Below are 21,172 nucleotides of genomic sequence, written 5' to 3'. Positions count from 1 at the left end.
CCTGGTGCAAATCGTTTTTTGGAGTATCCATTACGCACGGTCCGCTACGCACAGTGCTTCTTCTGTTTCATTCAATGAGGAACAGAGTCAATTAAAATAGCCTAGATCTAAAATAAAAAGAACACTTATTTTGGAGGAACGCACAGCAGAGTTGGCAACCACCCAATCGCTGGTGCGCTGATGGGATGGGCCCCTAGCAGCTACTGGGCCCCATGCAGCTGCACTGGTTGCACTGCCAATAGTTATGCCACTGCTCTTGATGCAATTGAATAGATCTACAACCAATCAGAGCGTTGGATAGACCTACAACCAATCAGACCGTTGGATAGAACTACAACCAATCAGAGCGAGGATAGACCTACAACCAATCACAGTGTTGGATAGACCTACAACCAATCAGAGCGTTGGATGGACCCACAACCAATCAGAGCGTTCGATAGAACTACAACCAATCAGAGCGTTCGATAGACCTACAACCAATCACAGTGTTGGATAGACCTACAGCCAATCAGAGGATTGACTAGACCTACAACCAATCAGAGCGTTGGATAGACCTACAACCAATCAGAGAGTTTGATAGACCTACAACCAATCACAGCATTGGATAGACCTACAACCAATCACAGTGTTGGATAGACCTACATCCAATCACAGCGTTGAATAGACCTACAACCAATCACAGTGTTGGATAGACCTACAACCAATCAGAGCATTGGATAGACCTACAACCAATCACAGCGTTGGATAGACCTACAACCAATCACAGTGTTGGATAGACCTACAATTAATCAGAGGATGGACTAGACCTACAACCAATCAGAGCATTGGATGGACCTACAACCAATCAGAGAGTTGGATAGACCTACAACCAATCACAGTGTTGGATAGACCTACAACCAATCAGAGAGTTGGATAGACCTACAACCAATCACGGCGTTGGATAGACCTACAACCAATCAGAGAGTTGGATAGACCTACAACCAATAACAGCGTTGGATAGACCTACAACCAATCAGAGAGTTGGATAGACCTACAACCAATCACAGTGTTGGATAGACCTACAACCAATCACAGTGTTGGATAGACCTACAACCAATCAGAGCAACAAAATGTGTGACGCAGCACTGAGCGAGTGAGGTGGTAAATTAATCTTTAACCAAATCCTGTAGAAGTTCAGCAAACCCATCTTTATTATCAGCAGCATATATTAAGGCATTTCACTGCATAACTGTGTATGAAAGTATGTATATGTATGTGACAAATAAACCTCTTCAATCTTATCAACAAAAGCTTTTCATTTAAAATAAATGTCCAGTTGGTTTACTACTGTCACCATAACAGATTCAACAGACTGTTCCGCGTCAGTGGGAGCCATCTTGGTAAGGTGTGTCAACCGCTCTCCTCTGCATCGTCATCTTATCAACTCCGCCCCATATTAGATAAACAGTTGTGATTGGTGGAAGTGTGTTTGAACGGGAGGGTGGCCGGACGTATTCTGCAGAGCAAATGAAACATGAGCTGCAGATCAGGTGAACAAGATTTCATTCATTCAGTCATTCAATAATGAATTAATGAATACATTAAAATACATTAATACGATGATGAAAAATGAAATTGATGAAGATGAAAAAATTAAATGATTCATTTAATACGAATCATTCTGAAGTGGAATTGGTCTGTGGAAACGGGAGGTTTCCTTTTAATTCTAAGCTACCTCTTCCGGTCCTGGTGACGTCTTTGCTTGTGCACTGTTGCTGTTGCTGTTTTTGTTGCTGCTGTTGTCTGCTGCTGGTATTGACAGTGCTGAGTTGTCGTTGCTGCTGCTGGTGCTGTTGTTGGTGCCGCTAACCTTATACCTTAACTGGTGTTGTCGTTGCTGCTGCTAACCTTACGCCTAAACTTAACTCTCGCTTGCCTTATACCTCAACTTAACCATCTTCTAACCTGAGTGACCTTTCCAGTTCAATACAAATTATATTTCAATACATATTATATTTTAATATAGGCCCTAATGAAAAAGGGAACAGAGACAATCACTATTGTGAAATTAATGAAGTTAAATCAAGTCATACATGTTGCATTTAACCGTATTATAATGCTTTTTTATTATTATAGTGGGTGTGTGTATACAGTATAAACACACACAGACACACACATGCACTGATCAGCCACAACACCACTAATAACCACTAATATTGTGTAGCTCCCCCCCGTGTCCCCAAAACAGCTGTGACGTGGAGGCATGGACTCCACCAGACTCTAAACGACACCAAAGCTCACGTTTCCATTGTAGGTGCTTTCAGGGGTGGACAGGGGTCAGCATGGACACTGTGAGCTCCCATATGCAGCAAGCAGCCATGCACTGTGTGTTCTACACCTTTCTATCATAGTACCATTCACTGTTTCAACACTGTGCTACAGTAGTTCTTCTGTGGCATCGAACCAGACAGACTAGACTTGGCTCCCCACGTGCATCAATGAGCCTTAGGCCCCATGACCCTGTCACCGGTTCACCGGTCGTGTCAGGGTTCGCCCGGGTCCTTCCGGCATCGGCCACTAGATGCCTCCAGTACTGCCTCATCAATGTTGCTTTGTTTCACCTGTTTCTGTTTCTGATTACCCAGCCTCATTATGTCATATGTTTCACCTGTGTCTTGTTTTGTCTTTCCTATTTATACCCTGCCTTTTGTGTCCTTCCGTGCTCAGCCTTGAGTTTTTCTAGACTCTCGTTTCCAAGCCCAAAAACTTCTTACTTGTCTTTCGTCCAATTTTTTTGTTGCGTGCTTGTTACAAGTAAACCTTTATTTTTGCCACCTCATCTCTGCCTCTGCCTCGTTCTCTGCACCTGGGTCCACTCACTCATACATTGTCACACTACACACAGGCAAAGCACTCTCCTGGGCCACAGCCATCTGGAACCAGCAAACCCCGGCCTGCTCCAGCTACCAGGCTTTTGCCGAAGAGATGCACCGAGTTTTTGTTTTGTTTTTTGAGTCAGTGGGAGGGAGGCGTCAACACGGCTACTCCGGCTCCGCCAGGAGGTACAGAGCATAGCGGATTACGCCATCACATTCCGCACCCTCGCAGTGGCATCTGGATGGAACAGCGAGGCACTCATCGCGTCCTTCCAGGATGGTCTCATTGATGGTGTCAAGGACGAGCTGGCATCCCGGGAGGCGCAGGATGACCTGGACACGCTCATCGAAACAGCTATTCGGGTGGACAACCGCCTTCGGGAGAGACAAAGGGAATGCCGTTCTTCCGCTTCGCCACTAACAGCGCGCAGAGCAGTCCTGGGGACGACATCTCCCGAGCATCTCTGAGCTGTCCCGAGCCCGTCTCCAGCATCGATGGAGGAGCCTATGCAAATAGGCAGCACACGGCTCTCTCGGTCTGAACGTGACAGGCTGATGAGGGGGTGCTGCTGCTTGTACTGTGGGATCCCGGGTCATTTCCGGTCTTCCTGCCCGGAGCTCTCGGGAAAAGCCAACTCTCGTCCAGGGTAGGGAGAACTCTGATGAGGCCAACTTTTTCTCCCGAGCTCGAGGCGACCGGGGTCCTGCTGACTGCCTCCCTCGCCTGAGGAGATCAACATCACGAGTGCCCCACGAGTATGCCGAGCTGAAGGAGGTCTTCAGCAAGGGACGAGCCACCACTCTTCCTCCCCATCGGCCGTATGACTGCGCCATTGACCTTCTGCCTGGCACCTGCCCTCCTCGAGGACGTCTCTTCTCTCTCTCTGCCCCTGAGACTACAGCCATGGAGGAGTACACCCGGGAGGCGCTCACCTCAGGTTTCATCCCCCCTTCCACCTCCCCGGTGGGCGCAGGCTTTTTCTTCGTGGGTAAGAAAGATGGTGGCCTGCGTCCCTGCATTGATTACCGTGGCCTTAACAAGATCACGGTCAAGACTCGCTACCCCCTTCCTCTCATGTCCACATCTTTCAAGCAACTGCAAGGCGCCACCATCTTCACCAAACTCGATTTTCGAAACGCATACAATCTCGCCCGTGTCCACGAGGGGGATGAGTGGAAGATCGCCTTCAACACACCCAACGGCCATTATGAATACCTGGTCATGCCTTTTGGATTGGCCAATACTCCCGCTGTCTTCCAAGCCTTTGTAAACAACGTCCTCTGTGAGTTTCTCAACCGCTCCGTGTTCGTCTACATCGATGACATCCTCATCTTCTCCAAGACCCTTCCCGAACACATACAGCATGCGAGACAGGTCCTTCACCGTCTGCTCGCCAATGGCCTCTATGTGAAACTGGACTAGAGTGAGTTCCACGCCACCACCGTTCAGTTCCTGGGGTTTGTCATCACCGAGGGTCACGTCCGGATGGATCCTGCCAAGACCAAAGCCGTCCGTGACTGGACACCACCCACCTCAGTCAAACAGGTGCAGCGCTTCCTCGGTTTTGCCAACTTTTACAGACTATTCATTCGGAGTTTTAGTACTGTGGCTGCTCCTCTCACCACCCTCACTAGGACATCCACAGCCCGCTTCGCCTGGAATGCTGAGGCTGATGGGGCGTTCAGAGCTCTCAAAACACGATTCACCACTGCCCCTGTCTGACCACACCAGAGCCTACCCTACCCTTCGTTGGGGAGGTGGTTGCTTCCGATGTGGGAGTGGGAGCAGTTCTGTCCCAAAGGACTCACGACAAAAAGCTCCATCCATGTGCCTTCTTCTCCCGTCGCCTCACCCCAGCGGAGCGGAACTATGACATAGGGAACCGAGAGCTACTGGCAGTCAAACTGGCACTAGAGGAGTGGCGGCACTGGCTGGAGGGGACCCAACACCCATTTATCGTCTGGACCGACCACAAGAACCTGACATACATTCAGGACGCCAAACGCCTCAACTCCCGTCAAGCCCGATGGGCCCTCTTTTTCAATCGTTTCAACACCATCCTGTTATATCGTCCCGGGTCCAAGAACCTCAAGCCCGACGCTCTCTCCAGACAGTTCGACCCTCCTGAGCTGGTTGAACTCCCCAAGCCCATTCTCCAGAGCTCCCGCATCTTGGCTCCAGTCCGCTGGGGAATCGAGACGCAGGTCCGGCAGGCCCAAAGGAGGGAGGCGGATCCCGGCAACAGCCTCCCCGGGTCACCTGTTTCTCCCGAAGGCTGTCCGGTCACAAGTCCTGCAATGGGGGCATTCATCCCGCCTCACTGGCCACCCGGGGATCTCCAGGACCCTCGAGTTCCTCCGCAAGTGTTTCTGGTGGCCTACCATGGAGCAGCATGTCCGGTCCTTCGTCGCTGCCTGCATCGTCTGCACCCAGAACAAGAACAAGAACCCCTGCCCATGGATGTCGTGTCGGACCGTGTCCACAGTTTGCCTCCCGGTTCTGGAAGGCGTTCCACCAGATCCTCGGCGCCTCCGTCAGCCTGTCCTCCGGTTTCCACCCCCAATCCAACGGCCAGACGGAGCGGGTCAACCAGGACCTGGAGACCACCCTGAGGTGCCTCGTGTCCTCCAACCCTGCCTCCTGGAGCGACTGTCTAGTGTGGGCGGAATACGCTCACAACACTCTGCGCTGGTCTTCCACCGGCATGTCCCTGTTTGAGTGCCAGTACGGGTACGTACCTCCTCTGTTTCAGGAGCAGGAGGCGGAGGTGGGAGTGCCGTCAGCCCAGGGGTTCGTCCAGCGGTGCCAACAGACCTGGCAGAGGGCTCGTCAGGCGCTGCTGAGGGCATCCCGGCAGCAACTGATCCAGGCTAACTGACGGCGCAGACCAGCACCTATGCTCCGCCTGGGCCAGAGGCTCTGGCTGTCCACCAGGGACCTTCCATTGCGGGTGGAGTCACACAAGCTCGCGCCACGGTATGTTGGGCCCTTCAAGGTCGTGAGGCAGGGCAATCCTGTTGCATATCGTCTTCTGCTCCCCCGGTCCATGAGGATAAACCCCACCTTCCATGTGTCTCGTCTCCGACCGGTGGTCACCAGCACCTTGGTGCCCATCACGACCTCCTCCCGCACATCGCATCATTGACGGTCGGCCTGCCTACACGGTCCACCGGCTCCTGGACTCCCGCCGGGTCCGCGGGGCCCTGCAATATCTGGTGGACTGGGAGGGTTACGGTCCGGAGGAGCGCTCCTGGCTTCCGGCTCGGGATGTCCTGGACCCCTCCCTGGTCTGGGATTTCCGCCGTCGCCACCCGGCACTTCCTGGGGGATTGCGGGAGTCGTTCCTGGACGAGGGGGTCCTGTCAAGGTTCGCCCGGGTCCTTCCGGCATCGGCCACTAGATGCCGCCAGTACTGCCTCATCAATGTTGCTTTGTTTCACCTGTTTCTGTTTCTGATTACCCAGCCTCATTATGTCATATGTTTCACCTGTGTCCTGTTTTTTCTTTCCTATTTATACCCTGCCTTTTGTGTCCTTCCGTGCTCAGCCTTGAGTTTTTCTAGACTCCTGACAAAGCTCTCGTTTCCAAGCCCACAGACTTCTTACTTGTCTTTTGTCCATTTTTTTTTCGTTGTGTGCTTGTTACAAGTAAACCTTTATTTTGCCACCTCATCTCTGCCTCTGCCTCATTCTCTGCACCTGGGTCCACTCAGCTTACCACCCAACAGGTCGTCCTTCCTTGGACACTTTTGGTAGGTAGTAACCCCACTGCACAGCGGGAACAGCCACAAGACCTGTGCTTGTGGAGATGCTCTGACCCAGTCATCCAGCATCACAATGTGCTCCTTGTCAAAGTGGCTCAGATCCTTACGCTGCTTCAACACATCAACTTCAACAACTCACTCTTCACCTGCTGCCTCATATGCTGTATATATCATATATAACACTATATATATAATAATAATATATGACACTATATATATTAAAATAATATATAACACTATATATAATAATAATATATAACACTATATATAATAATAAAAATATATAACACTATATATATATAAATAATATATAACACTATATATTATCATAATAATATATAACACTATATATATATATATATATAAATAATATACAACACTATATAAAATAACAATATATAACACTATATATATAATAATATACAACACTATATATTTATATATATAATAATAACATATAACAGTATATACTGTATATATATATCCCACTCCTCGACATGTGCCATTGGAACCAGATGACCATGTTATGTTCACTTCACCTGTCACTGGTTTTAATGTTGTGGCTGCTCGGTGTGTGTGTGTGTGTGTGTGTGTGTGTGTTTGTGTGTGTGTTTGTGTGTGTATATATATATATATATATGTATATATATATATATGTATATATGTATATATATATATATATATATATATATATATGTATGTATATATGTGTGTGTGTGTGTGTGTGTTCAAAAGATAGTACAGAATCGAAATAGCTGCGATAATTCTGCTGTCATTAAATGTTTAGAGCGTGTTGATCGGTCCCAAATATATAAATAAGTAAAGTGTGATCAGATCTTACCAATCCAAATGCTCGTACTAACCCCGTCTTCCCCACATGTTTCCAGTTCCAACCAATCAGAAGTCACAACAGTAACTGGAAAACCACAAATCCGAACAGACGCACATGAGAAGAAGTGCAGACAAATCACTGAAGTGGAAAGACGAGAAGCGCTGAGAGGGAGAGACACTGACGAGGAAGCGCAACCTAAGTATTTCAACATAACCTTCATATGTTACCTGCGGTGATTTAAATACCGTACAGGCTGTGGCTTCAGTAGATGCACAGTGGCTCTTATCTAACATTGTCATCATGAGAGTTGCTCTTATTGCTTATAATGACGACATAACTATGGTAATAGGTGTCCCAGTGTAATCGGTGTGTGTGTAATGTGTGTGTGTGTGTGTGTGTGTGTGTGTGTGTGTGTGTGTGTGTGTGTGTGTGTGTGTGTGTGTGTGTGTGTGTGTGTTTAATTGCATTAACTACGGATGTAGATCATCTTATCTAAGCGGCTTAACCGGACGCGTCAATACCACCGCCATCCTGGTGCGGTGTTGGTGCCACAGAAGCACTGGTGGGAAAAACGATTTCAGTTGTATTTCTTGGAAATTCCGTCGTTGGGATTTTTAATCAATCTGTGTATACAATTTTACACGTGTACAGTTATACTGTATGTCATTGCCAATTTGGTCATTCGGTTTAATAAAGCGCAACGTTGTCCTGTAGCAGTATGCAGCGCTTACGGTCAGACACCGTGACAAAATGGCGGCGCCATTGCCGTATCGGAATTCAAGTATGACGCGGTGTGCGCTGCGCTCAGGGTAGCGCACGCATGCGTGCTTTAGGCTGGAACGACATTTGGACTGGTCTTTACTTGTACAACAGGAATATTGTTTATGAAAAGTATTGATAATAAAATGCTATAAATAACTACAAAACGTTCCAACCGTCATCAGTACTTTTTTATGTTAGTGCCAATAAACCACCTGCGCCACGTGACCGTGGAAACCAGCCACGCCTCCACATGAAACTCAATGTGAGAAAGGAAACGTTGCCTGGAAATCAAAATGAAGTTATTAAAATGCAAAGAGCTTTCTGTTTGGATGGTTTCATGTTGTCGGTCTTATAATTGATTTTACTCATATTTATGTGATAATTTATTTATTTTATTATTATTTCATTGTTGTGTTTCTGTAAAATACTGGACTTTTTTTCACACTTATTACACTTACAAACATTTTTATTTAATTGTGCTCATATTTGCTTTTGTAATCGATTCGTTATGGAATGGCCGGTATGTGTCATGTGATTTGCCTTTAAATGTAGTGATCTTTTTTTCCCCTAAAAATGACAAAAAAAAAACCTAAACATTATATTAATCAAATTATTAAAAAAAATAAAAAAAATCACATACCCATTTAAAAATAATCGGTATCATTAAAATTGTAACAAAAAGTGAGAAGGGAGTTTGCATTTCTGCAATTCCAGTTCCCTCTTGTCGAAGTCAATGGGTTTTTTGAATGGGTTTTTGGTTCGATGCCTGAAATTCGGTCTGTGGAAAAGAGGAAGCCAAAGAGAAGCTTTATGGAGGAGAACCAGCAGAACAGATCCACCGATGACGCAGTTTCCCAGGTACTGCACACCAAGCCCACCCACCTTGATGGCCAGAAGGAGACCTATGTAAGATTGCTGTTCATCTATTACAGTTCAGCTTTCAATACCATAGTCCCCACCAGACTGGCTGTCAAGCTGAAGGAGCTCGGACTGAATACTCCGCTGTGTGCCTGGATCCTGGACTTCCTCACAGCCAAGCCCAAGGTGGTTAGGGTGGGGAAGCACATGTCCAGCTCCCTCACTCTGAACACAGGATCCCCCCAGGGCTGCGTCCTCAGCCCCCTACTGTGCTTCCTGTACACACATGACTGTGGCCAGGTCCAGCTCCAACACCATCATCAAGTTTGCTGACGACACCGTTGTGGTGGTGGGCCTGATCACCAACAGCGATGAGAAGGCCTATCACAAGGAGGACAACAGCCTCCTCCTGAACATCAGCAAAACTAAGGAGCTGTTTGTGGACTTAGGGCGTGGATTACAACCGAGGACGCACGCACCTTTGGTGATAATGGGACTTCTGTCGACAGGGTGAGCAGCTTCAAGTACCTTGGAGTCCACATCACAGAGGACTTAACATGGACTTTACAAAGAGACTTTCTCTGGTGAGAAAGGCGAGGCAGGGTCTTTACCACCTCAGGCAGCTGAGGAAATTCCAGGTCTTGGTGAGGATCCTCAAGTCCTTTTACTGTGGAGCAGTGGAGAGCATCCTGACAGGCAACATCACTGCCTGCTTTGGGAACTGTACTGCTCAGGACAGGCGGGCCCTGCAGAAGGTGGTGCGTTCAGCTGAACGTACCACTGGAACTACCCTCCCCTCCCCGCAGGACTTATACCCCAGGAGGTGTAGTAGCAGAGCTGCAGCATCATGAAGGATCCTCACCACCACAACAACGGACTGTTCCAGCTGCTGCGGTCAGGCAAGCGCCTCCGCAGTCACACATCGAGAACAGAGAGACTGAGACGGAGTTTCTACATCAAGACATAAGTACTGTCAATGCTGACCTCACCAGGGGTCCTCACTGAGTCACACACATACGTAGGTTCCACTACCTTACTTTACATACCTTACCTTACATACTGTACTGGATGTAGCATACTGTACCACATACTGTATCACTGTTCTGGGTTACTGCATACTGTGTTATATTACTGTTCTTTTCGGTGTTACCGTATTGCTGCACAGTACTGTTGTATACTGTGCTGTATATCTCACAAATACTACCTCACTTTATTCACATGCCACTTTAATGCACATATCTGTATATACATAAATAGCCTATCCCATATACAAGCCTATTCCCTTTATTCCTATTTTGTACCCCCATGCTGCATTACCTTTGAGTTCTTATTGTATTTTATTCTATATATTTTATATTTTTTTATTATTGTTTTTTTTTTTCTTACTTACTTTATTACGTTTTAGGAATCAGTTAGTTGGTCAAGGAGAAATTTTAAGGTAGCCATTATGTTCAGTCTAGAACATATTGTGTGTAATCACTGGGTGTGTTGCATTGACATTTCACTGCATATATGTATGAAAGTATGTATATGTATGTGACGAATAAACCTCTTGAATCTTGAAGGGAGGACATGCAGGCAGTTGGTGTAAGGGAGGAAGATGCACAGAACAGAAGTTATTGGAGGCAGATGATCCGCTGTGGCGACCCCTAACGGGAGCAGCCCGAAGGAGGAGAAGAGAAGATCTTGCTGAAGTATGATAAACTTCTGTTTGCCACGCAGTTATTTTCTACATAATCCAAGGGAACAATCGCTTTTTGTCGAGGGAACCATGTTGAACAAATACTTCCTGTTTGCTTCACTGCTTGTTTCTATTGGTCCGGCAGTGATGACATCATGGCTTTGCTCACTGCAGATCCTGCGTTTCTCTCTCTCTTGTTTGTTTTATCTCTCTCTCTCTCTCTCTCTCTCTCTCTCTCTCGCTCTCGCTCTCGCTCTCTCTCTCTCTCTCTTGCTCCACATTGGGCTGAGACTGAATGGAGAGCCGGAGGCTTTCAGAGGTGGAGAGGGAGGGATTGTGGGAAACACTGTACAATGTGCACAGCTCAAGGCCACACTCCATCATCTCTCAATCACGTGTGTGTGTGTGTGTGTGTGTGTGTGTGTGTGTGTGTGTGTGTGTGTGTGTGTGTGTGTGTGTGTGTGTGTGTGTGTGTGTGTGTGTGTGTGTGTGTGTGTGTGTGTGTGTGTGCGCGCGCACTTTCCTACAGGCAAACTCTCAGCGCCCATGTGTCCAGATTTAGCCTCCTGCCGTTCCCTGCCCTGGTTCCACCAGAGGTACCGTGCACATGATCCTTCACTGACACGTTTGGAACGCCGTGAAGCAGAGCCGCACACCACACACACACACACACACACACACTCTCACATACACACACCTCACACTCACACTCACCCAGCGCTTTGAACGCAGCTGGCGTTCCACGAACTAATGGCTCGAAATGGGTGAAAGTTCAGTGTGTTGTTGTGAGTTTGGCCGTGGGCTCCAGATGGACGGAGTTCCACCGAGTGGGGATCCTCTCCATCCTCACCACCCCCTCCCCTTGGACGAGGAGCGGCTGCAGGTCCTTGGGCGGCGCCTAGAAAACAAGTCCTCCTCCCTTCTGGAGTGGTTGAGGGCACAATGCTGGTGAGTGACAATGAAGGCCTTGTTGTGTGTGTGTGTGTGTGTGTGTGTGTGTGTGTGTGTGTGTGTGTGTGTGTGTGTGTGTGTGTGTGTGTGTGTGTGTGTGTGTGTGTGTGTGTGTGTGTGTTCATAGTATGCAACTTGAGTACATGCATATGGACATTCATTTGCCTTTTGGTATTGGGGATATTATGCATTCTGTAATACTGTAATAATATATACTGTTTATTATACTGTAGTCTTCTTCTTCTTCTTCTTCTTCTTCTTCTTCTTCTTCTACCTTTGGCTGCTCCCGTTAGGGGTCGCCATAGCGGATCATCTGCCTCCAATAATAGTTATTTTAGTTTATATTAATAGTTTATTCAAATCAGGGGTGTCAAACCATAGGCCCAGGCCCCACATCAGGCCTGCGAGACAATTTAGTGCAGCCCGCCTCTTGTTTATAATATATTGTTAAATCTGGCAGGCAAATCAATTTGAAAATCAAAATGCTTAAATAATCAATTCAATTTGAGTTAATGTCAGAATATGAAACAGAATAAGATAGAATAGGTAACAAATGATGTATATACCATAATATAACAAAGATATTTTCATGGTTGCTTTATTTAACAGATCTGTTATTCGGCACTTTTAGGCCATTTTTAAGTTAGAGACTCACCGCTCACTGCCTCCCATAATCCCCAGACCACTAAATTTTTGGGGTCTATATTGTGTGTATGTGTGTGTGTGTCCCTCAGGTGTTCTGGTGCCAGGGCGAAGAGTTGCATGCTGGGATGTCTTCCTGTCCTGTCATGGCTGCCTCGCTACTCGCTCAGAGAGAACGCTGTTGGAGATGTGGTCTCTGGCATCAGCGTGGGGATCATGCACCTCCCACAGGGTGAGAGATAGATAAAGATTATAAGTATTCCCATGCAATCATCTGTCACACAGCTACATTTTGAAGCATCCGAACCCACTGACGTCAGCAGCGATATTCCCACCTTCACCCACCTTCATCCTCTCCTCCTCCTCTTCCTCCTCTCTCTCCGTCAGGTATGGCCAATGCCATGCTGGTGGGGGTTCCTCCCGTCTTTGGACTCTACACGTCCCTCTATCCCCTGCTCATATACTGCATCTTCGGCACATCCAGACACCTCTCCATCGGTAAACCATCATCATCACCATCATCATCATCAATATGTCAATGTTTCTTTATCCACAACATCTTGTCTCTGATTCTCACCGTATGAACTCCTTCACGCTGTCTTTGCTGGAAGGAGTTTAATATAGGTTCCATTTATTTTATACATATTTTCTTCCTCCCCGATACTGTTTAACTTTCCTTGTACAGTATTGTATCCCTTCATAAAAAAAACGAAAGAAAATATTTTCATACATTTTTTTTTTCTGTCGCACAACTTTAAAGGGCCATTGCAAAAGTTACTTTTTTTTAATGAGTTGTGCACGTTGCCGTTTCAGTATTCCCATTTTATTTCAGAATCTGTTTATTCCGTGAGGTGCATTTACATATATTATACTAGGAATTTGTAATGGTGAGGTTTGGTGCGTTTCACGACAGACGATTGCCATAAAATATAATATATAATATAACATAATATAATATAAATAAATGTGTAAATAAATTTAAACAGCAATGTGATTCTTGTAATTTGTGTGTGCATCTTCTTCCAGGCACTTTTGCCGTCCTGGCCATCATGATCGGGTCGGTGACGGCCACCGTGGAGCCGTTGCCTGGCAACCCTGGTGAGGACAGCATGAGTGACCTGGAAGCAGCCAAGGTGGACGTAGCGGTGCAGCTCACCTTCCTGTGCGGCCTCATACAGGTAGCGCACACACACACACACACACATACGTACAAACTTACTTCCCAGTGGCCTTATACAGGTAGACCACACATACACACACACACACACACACAGACACACACACACACACGCACACACACACACAGACACACATACAAACTTCCCCAGTGGCGTCATACGGGTAGAACACACACATACAGAACAATTATCAATGACAGTAATAATGGTATACAACACAGACAATAATACTATTATATAATTATAGAACCTAGAATAGCGATTGTGGCGCTGCCCCTTGCGGCAGCCTGCGTGAGCGCCTCCTGTCAATTACGCACATTTTAGTATTTTTAGTATTTTTAGAGCTTATAGAGTTTATTGTGCGTAATCATCAGGTGTCAGGACATTTCACTGCATATATGTATGACCGTATGTGTATGTATGTGACAAATACCGTATTTTCTGGACTATAAGGCGCACTTAAAAGCCTTTCATTTTCTCAAAAAACGACAGTGCGCCTTATAATCCGGAGGGCCTTATATATGGATTAATTCTGGTTGTGCTTACTGACCTCGAAGCGATTATGTGTGGTACACGGCGCTCTGTCAACATGTTTTAGTACGACTTTGGTAAACTACAAAGCCGCACCGCTTGCAGCATTACGGCTACCGTAGTCAGGAGCGTCGCGGAGTAATACATACTGTGCTTCACCATAATATTACAGTGTGTGTGTATAAGGACCCCAAAATGGCACGAGACACGCTTACGACGCGGACTTCAAACTCAAGGCTATCAGTCACGCAGTAGAACATGGGAATAGAGCAGCTGCGAGAGAATTCAACATTAATGAATCAATGGTACAGAAGTGGAGGAAGCAAGAAGATGACCTGCACCAAGTAAAGAAGACCACACAGAGTTTCCGAGGGAACAAAGCGAGATGGCCACAGTTAGAGGACAAAATTGAACAGTGGGTTATTGAACAGAGAGCAGCAGGTAGAAAGGTCTCTACAGTCTCTATTCGACTGAAGGCAACAGCATTAGCACGGGACATGAATATCAATGACTTTCGAGGCGTTCCTTCTTGGTGCTTTCGTTTTATGAAAAGACGTAATCTCTCCAGCCGCACACGAACTACCGTCTCACAGCAACTGCCAAAAGATTATGAAGAAAAGCTGGCCACTTTCCGCGCATACAGCAAAAACAAGATCACTGAAAAAAAGATCCGGCCAGAGCACATCACCAACATGGACGAGGTTCCCCTCACCTTTGTTATCCCTGTGAAACGCACTGTGGAGAAAACAGGGTCCAGGAATCATCACTGAACTGCCAGGTAACAGCAACGACACTGACTCGGATAATGACGAGAGGGATCCGGGCATGCTAGATGCCGTAATCGCCCAACTGTTAAACTCGGACACTGAAGATGAAGAATTTGAGGGATTTGTGGACGAGGAATGCACTGAAAAAGTGAGTGTAATGTGTTGTATTTTACGTGTTATAACTGAACAATTTTGAGAGTTATTGTGAATACGCTAACGTTTGATTTAGCAGTATCAGACTGTTTTTTTTACGTGTTACAACTGAACAAGGTTGGGTGTTATTGTGAATACGCTCATTAACGTTTGAACAATGTTGAGAGTCATTGTGAAGACAGTTTAAAGTTTGACTGACTGACTTATCTGACTGTTTTGTTTCACTTAATGCGCCTTATAGTCCGGTGCGCTTTATATATGAAAAAAGATCGAAAATAGACCATTCATTGACAGTGCGCCTTATAATCCAGCGCGCCCTATAGTGCGGAAAATACAGTAACCTCTTGTTTCTTGAAATATCTGTTTTTGATAAATACCACAAAGAAAATCATTTAGTTGACATATATTGTAGGTACACATCCAAACACATACAAATCTGTGTCCGTGTGTGTGTGTTCTCCAGCTGCTGCTGTTGGCGCTGCGTGGTGGAGATGTGTGCCGCTGGCTTTCTGCTCCAGTGATTCGGGGTTACACTACCGCAGCCGCTCTGCACGTCACCGCGCTGCAGCTCCCACTGATGACTGGGATCCCGGTTGGGAGACACAACGGTCTGCTGCCCTCCGCCTGGGTGTGGTACCACTAAATCACCGTATCTTCCCTCCAGGATTCCATAGTGTTTTCTTTTTATTGGCAGGACCGAAAATGCAGATTTTTGCAGCGGCTGTCTCAAAACTTGCGATACAATTTGCAAAGTTTCATGGGGTTTTTCTTTTTTGTAAAGGGGGTTGTGGGAATTGGTGACTAGTCAACGAATAAAAGCAAAAATAGAGGAGATGTAATGGAGAGATTCTGGCAACTGCCATGTCCACTTTGAGTTTGTTGTGTTAGGATTGTTTCATTTGCTAAATTTTTTTAAACTTTTATAGTATGGCAAAACAACAGGAAGTACCCAAAACCACCAATGAAGATAAATAGTTTTCAACAATGCTTGATGTGGTAGGTCATATATACTCGTAAACAAATATAAATTTGAGATTTTCTCTTTAAAGAATATACTAACTGAAATACAGCATTTTTTTTAATATATATATATATATATATATAATGAAAGTATAAAAGAAAAGGGAAAATACTCAAAATCTTTGAAGGGCATCAGGTTTGTGTATTTAAGTTCTAAATAGAGCAGGCTTAAATAGAATCACATTGCCGCCAAAATTAGGCACAAAATCTCTTAAAATTCTGTGCACAGCTTCGCTCACTGTGTGTGTGTGTGTGTGTGTGTGTGTGTGTGTGTGTGTGTGTGTGTGTGTGTGTGTGTGTGTGTGTGTGTGTGTGTGTGTGTGTGTGTGTGTGTGTGTGTGTGGGGGTGGTAGCTCAGGAGGTAGAGCTGGTGGTCTAGTGATCTAAAGGTTGCTGGTTGGATCCCAGGCTCCTCCTGCTAGCATGCTGTAGTGTCCTTGAGCAAGACACTTAACTTCTAATTGCTCCTGATGGCTGCGTCCGTCGGTGTTTGAATAATTGTAAGTCGCTTTGGATAAAAGCGTCTGCTAAATGACTAAATGTAATGTAATGTGTGTGTGTGTGTGTGTCCAGACTGTGAGGGACGTGGTTTGTGGACTCTCCAACTCCGTCCCAGTGACACTCTGCGTCTCCCTGCTCTCCACTGTAACTCTGATCGGAGGAAAACTGCTGAACCGGCGATTTAGGAACAAACTGCCTATTGTTGTGCCATGGGAACTCATTCTGGTGTGTACACATATGCACACACACACACACACACACACAATTCAGGCTGGAATTGGGTTTAAGCTCAAACTAATGATTGGTGGGAAAACAGCATATTAAAAAACCTTGTGCCCTTTCCTTCTAATTCTTTCCAGGTAGATCAGTACCACTAATGAATGACTCATGGTTTTATAACCTTCTGCTCACGTGTTTCCTCTCCTCCTCCTACCTGCAAAAAGCCAAAGGAACATCTACACACAACCATCGGCTCACCATCTGCTGGTGGTGTTAGTCCACTGACCTCCGCAGTGACTTCTGGATTAAAGTTCCACCTAAATACCAGTGATGCTAATATAGAATCTAGTAGACCTGATAATTCACGTTGTCACTTTGTTCGCATTTTCATTTCCACTACCGTGAAATCTAAATTGGACTATGGGAGCAATGAATAGGGTTTATTGAAATAACCTTTTTTTTTTTGTTTTTGTTCTTGTGTCAGTCAGTGTGCGTTACAATAACAGGATAAAACAGATAGAAGCTTATGAAATGCACAGGGATAATATTTCAATGAAGAATTATAAATAAGGGGAATCATAAATATATTTTTATATGCGTGAATTGTCTGCGTCCGGACAAGTACGTGAACACGGCTCGTGTTCGCCTGATCGCCGTCCCCCGTTCCTCCGTTACTGATAAGGCTACATGGGGGTGGACATCAGGCTTTGCTGGACTCAGGCTGTTCGCAGACGATAGTCAGGCAACGCCTGGTTCGACCCGGGGCTTTGATGGAGGCATCACAGGTGGAGGTTCATTGTGTGCATGGAGATGTTCACACGTATCCGATGGTCCGGCTCTAAATTCGTTACAAGAGAAAAAAGCATAGGATACAGGCCGCGGTTAGTTCCCGCCTGTCCTACTCCCCACATGGATTTTCCACATGTATTGGCCAGGGTTTGATGCGTTGATGAGAGAGGCTGGGGCAGTGCATTCACGGTCGGTAGGGAGATGTGAGTGTTGCGTGGCGGGGTCGGACTTGAGGCAGGGAGATTTCTTAATTTTTGTATGTCTTGCAGAGGGGATCGAAGCACAGGCTTGTCAGCCGAACAGGGGCCAGAGCGGAACGCCATTCCTTCTGCGCCCAAAATTATTATTATTATTATTATTATTAGTAGTAGTAGTAGTAGTAGTAGTAGTAGTAGTAGTAGTAGTAGTAGTAGCAGTAGTATTTATACTTCTGGCCAGCGAGCCTTTTGTTCCTCTGGCTAATAAAAACCCTCACCATGTTGGCGCACCATGACAAAAAATACTCCGTCTCCCTCCCCAAACTCCGACCTGTGGGCAGAGACTCCCACAGTTACGACTATTTTCTATGCATAACGGCAGGAGAGGAAGCAATCGGGGAGAGAGTGACGGAGAAAGTGTCTCCTTTACGGTTTTGTTCCATACCGTTCCATACGCACTTGTTTCTTTCCAGTAGGTGACGTAAAATAAAATAACCTACATCTAAAATAAAAACACACTGTTCTGGTGCAGATCGCGGACCCCCCATTGCTGGCTTGCACATTGTCTGTACCGTGGGAGAGCGAGACAGGTGCGATTCCGATTCGACTGACAAAATTCTGAGTTGGGTACAGCCCTTAAAAAATAAGAATCTAAAAACACACTGTTTCTATTTGTTTTGTTTGAAGAAACGGGGAGCGAGGAGCTCGAGCCACAGATCCGCAGCTTGCGCGGAGTTGCCAGATTCAGTCAAATAGCAAACTTCCATTACAAAATACAATGCAATGAGCTAGGGAGAAAAACACTTTTGATGACAGGATGCAATACTTTAAACACTTTCACTGTGAAAGACAAAACTTGTAATTTGTGTGTTAACTAATCTCATCTATGCATTGATCATATTTCTCCCTTGGTACATCATTTCCATGCACATTTTTTGGGTGTGCTCGCCAAACCATTTGTTGAGTAGATCATCCCTCCTTACCAAAATGTGTATTTTCACTGAAGAAAAATCACAGCGTACTTTTCGTTCCGTCCACAATAAAGCTCCAAACTGGGGTGAAGTTCTCCAATATAACCCATTAAATCACTTCACGTGACGTTCCTTGCAAAGAATCCACACAGGAATTGTTGCTTGGTGCAAAACAAACGTCATCTGTGTACGGATGGCATGCAAAGTCACATCAAACTTGCAAGGTTTGTTTATCATTAATTGAAGTAAACATACAGGGTTATGAATGATGGTTTAGATGTATAACACGTATGACAAAGTTGTGAGGATACTATTGTCACCTTCATAACAATTCTCTGTCCACTATTTGCCAAACAAATGCTTTAGCACCTTAAAGACTTACATTTCACCTAAGTGCAAAATAATATACGTATCTGAAAAAGCATCGCTAACTATGACGTAAACTAAATGTGAATTTGTGCTCGTCCATCTTTATAGTTATATACATAAGTAGGGCAGTAAATTTGATTGTACCTCATTAGTGAAGCACAAGGATAATTATGCTGAATCTCCTTCTCCACCTCGCTGGTGTCTCCTCAGATCGTTCTGGGGACCCTCCTCTCCGTCCAGCTGGAGCTGGCCACTCGCCACCGAGTCCAGGTGGTGGGAAGCATCCCAAGTGGGTCAGTGGAACCTGGCTGGTCTCTACCCGCCCCCCTTTCCATCCCATCCTATCGCATCGCAAAGCAGGGCCAAGCATTGTGTGGTGATTATCGCTTCATCTGAAGAAAGATTATGTCCTGCCGAGCCATTTAAATCATACATTGTAATATATCCCTGTTTTTTATTTTTAACAATATTGAGTATAATACAATCTAGATCAGTGTTCCCGAACGCAATCCTAGTGCCAACTCTACTCTTATGGTAGGGTGGGAAGCAACAGGCTGCCATGCATTTTAAACGGAGCTCGGCGACCAGCGACAAGGAAAGTTGAGCAGGTTTTTAACTTAATGCAATTGAGCGGCGCCGTGCGACAGCCAAAAGGAGGGAAGATACTCTATTAATGGCACCGGTACTTGGAAAACGAAACACCCGGAACCACTGTGTATCATTCATGATAAGGCTTATTTTTTTTAAATGAAAAACCTCCCTGAGGCACCTTCTTCTTCTTCCTCTTTCGTATATCATCAGATGGCCAACTCAGTGTCATATAGCCACGCCCTCGTCTCCAGTCCTAGGTCAAAAAGGCCAGCTTCTGAGGGTGGGCTGTATAGGGGGCAGCTGGTGATTATGTGCTCGGCAGTCTGTTCAGGTTCGCCACACTCGCATGACGCACTGTCGGATAGGCCCCACTTCTTTAGAGAGGACTTGAAGCGCCCGACGCCAGTACGCAGGCGGTTCAGTGAGGTCCATAGGTGGCGTGGCATGTCTTCTCCTTTTACACCTCCTCCTGGGTCCCGGATGTATCGTTGGATGCGGGAGGGCGCAGCTGACTCCCACGATTGTCTCCAGGATGCTGCCAGCCAGGCGTCCTTGGACAAGTCGTCAGGGATCGACTGTAGCATCTCTTGTGCTGCCTTGTTGTAGGGATGGCGAGACTTGAGCCTGCATGGTGGTGCCGGTGTTGTTGTGGCTTTGTGCAGGATGTGCCAGTCGTTCTTCTGGGCTTTCCTTGCCAGGGCGAGGGTAGCTGCTTCCCGTCGGAGACTGGGTAGGGCGATGCCAGCTAGGACTGGCAGGTAGGACACAGGGGTGGGTTTCAGACAACCAGTTACTATCCGGAGGGCGCTGTTGATGACAGTATCCACCTTGTTCGCATGTGGACTTCTGCTCCAGGCAGGGGCACAGTATTCCGCTACGGGTAGGACCAGGGCTTGCGTGGATATGCGTAGGGTCTGGGGGGAAGCTCCCCAAGTCGAGCCTGCAAGGCGGCGGATGAGCGAGACCCTTGCGGTTGTCTTGGTCTTCACTTCATCCAGGTGCTGCTTGTAGGACAGCGTCCGGTCCAAGCATACGCCGAGGTACTTGGGGGCTTGCTGGAACTCTAGGCGGATGTTGCCAACATGCACGTCCAGTTCCCTTCTTGCCTCCCGGTTGTAGAGGTGGTAAGCTGCAGACACTGTTTTGCCCATGCTGAGCTGAAGGTGCCACTTCTGGAGGTAGTCTGCCAGGATGCCCATGTCTCGGTTGAGGCCTTCTTCCATAGTGTTCCATGTTGGGCATCGAAGCATCATGGCCAGGTCGTCGGCATAGCCGTACTTCTTGGATGTTGTGTCTGGCAGGTCGTGAATATAGATGTTAAATAACATTGGTGAGAGGACAGAGCCTTGCGGGACACCGTTCTTCAGCCTTCTGAGCCTGCTGGTCTGGCCATCGCTGGTTTGTAGGATGAAGCTATGGTTAGATAGCATCTCCATAATAAATCTCACCATGTGCCGGTCCGGGATTGTTCTCAACAGTTTCAGGTGTAGTCCACGGTGCCACACGGTGTCATAAGGGGCTGTCAGGTCCAGGAATACTAC

General features: G+C 46.4%; 1 protein-coding gene across 6 annotated transcripts in view; it reads left to right on the top strand.

Moving 5' to 3' along the window:
* The first annotated feature begins 7,545 nt into the window (after window positions 1-7,545).
* The window catches only part of slc26a6.1 (solute carrier family 26 member 6, tandem duplicate 1), a 30,200-nt gene continuing 16,573 nt past the window's right edge, over window positions 7,546-21,172 (top strand). For 5 of the 6 annotated variants that reach the window (XR_013844555.1, XR_013844556.1, XM_080015658.1 and 2 more), the window contains exons 1-9: window positions 7,546-7,650; window positions 10,637-10,765; window positions 11,282-11,700; window positions 12,438-12,577; window positions 12,733-12,843; window positions 13,372-13,523; window positions 15,438-15,602; window positions 16,568-16,720; window positions 19,251-19,333. Coding sequence is in view for 4 of the 6 variants with exons in the window: in XM_080015658.1 (XP_079871784.1) it covers window positions 11,513-11,700; window positions 12,438-12,577; window positions 12,733-12,843; window positions 13,372-13,523; window positions 15,438-15,602; window positions 16,568-16,720; window positions 19,251-19,333 (992 nt within the window). In the remaining 2 variants the exon portion in view is untranslated. The remainder of the gene's footprint in view (window positions 7,651-10,636; window positions 10,766-11,281; window positions 11,701-12,437; window positions 12,578-12,732; window positions 12,844-13,371; window positions 13,524-15,437; window positions 15,603-16,567; window positions 16,721-19,250; window positions 19,334-21,172) is intronic. The other variant, XM_080015657.1, reaches the window with a different exon arrangement.

Source organism: Zeus faber (genome assembly GCF_960531495.2).
Source record: "Zeus faber genome assembly, chromosome: 15".
Lineage (NCBI taxonomy): Eukaryota > Metazoa > Chordata > Actinopteri > Zeiformes > Zeidae > Zeus > Zeus faber.
This window is presented reverse-complemented; position numbering and strand designations above follow the sequence as displayed.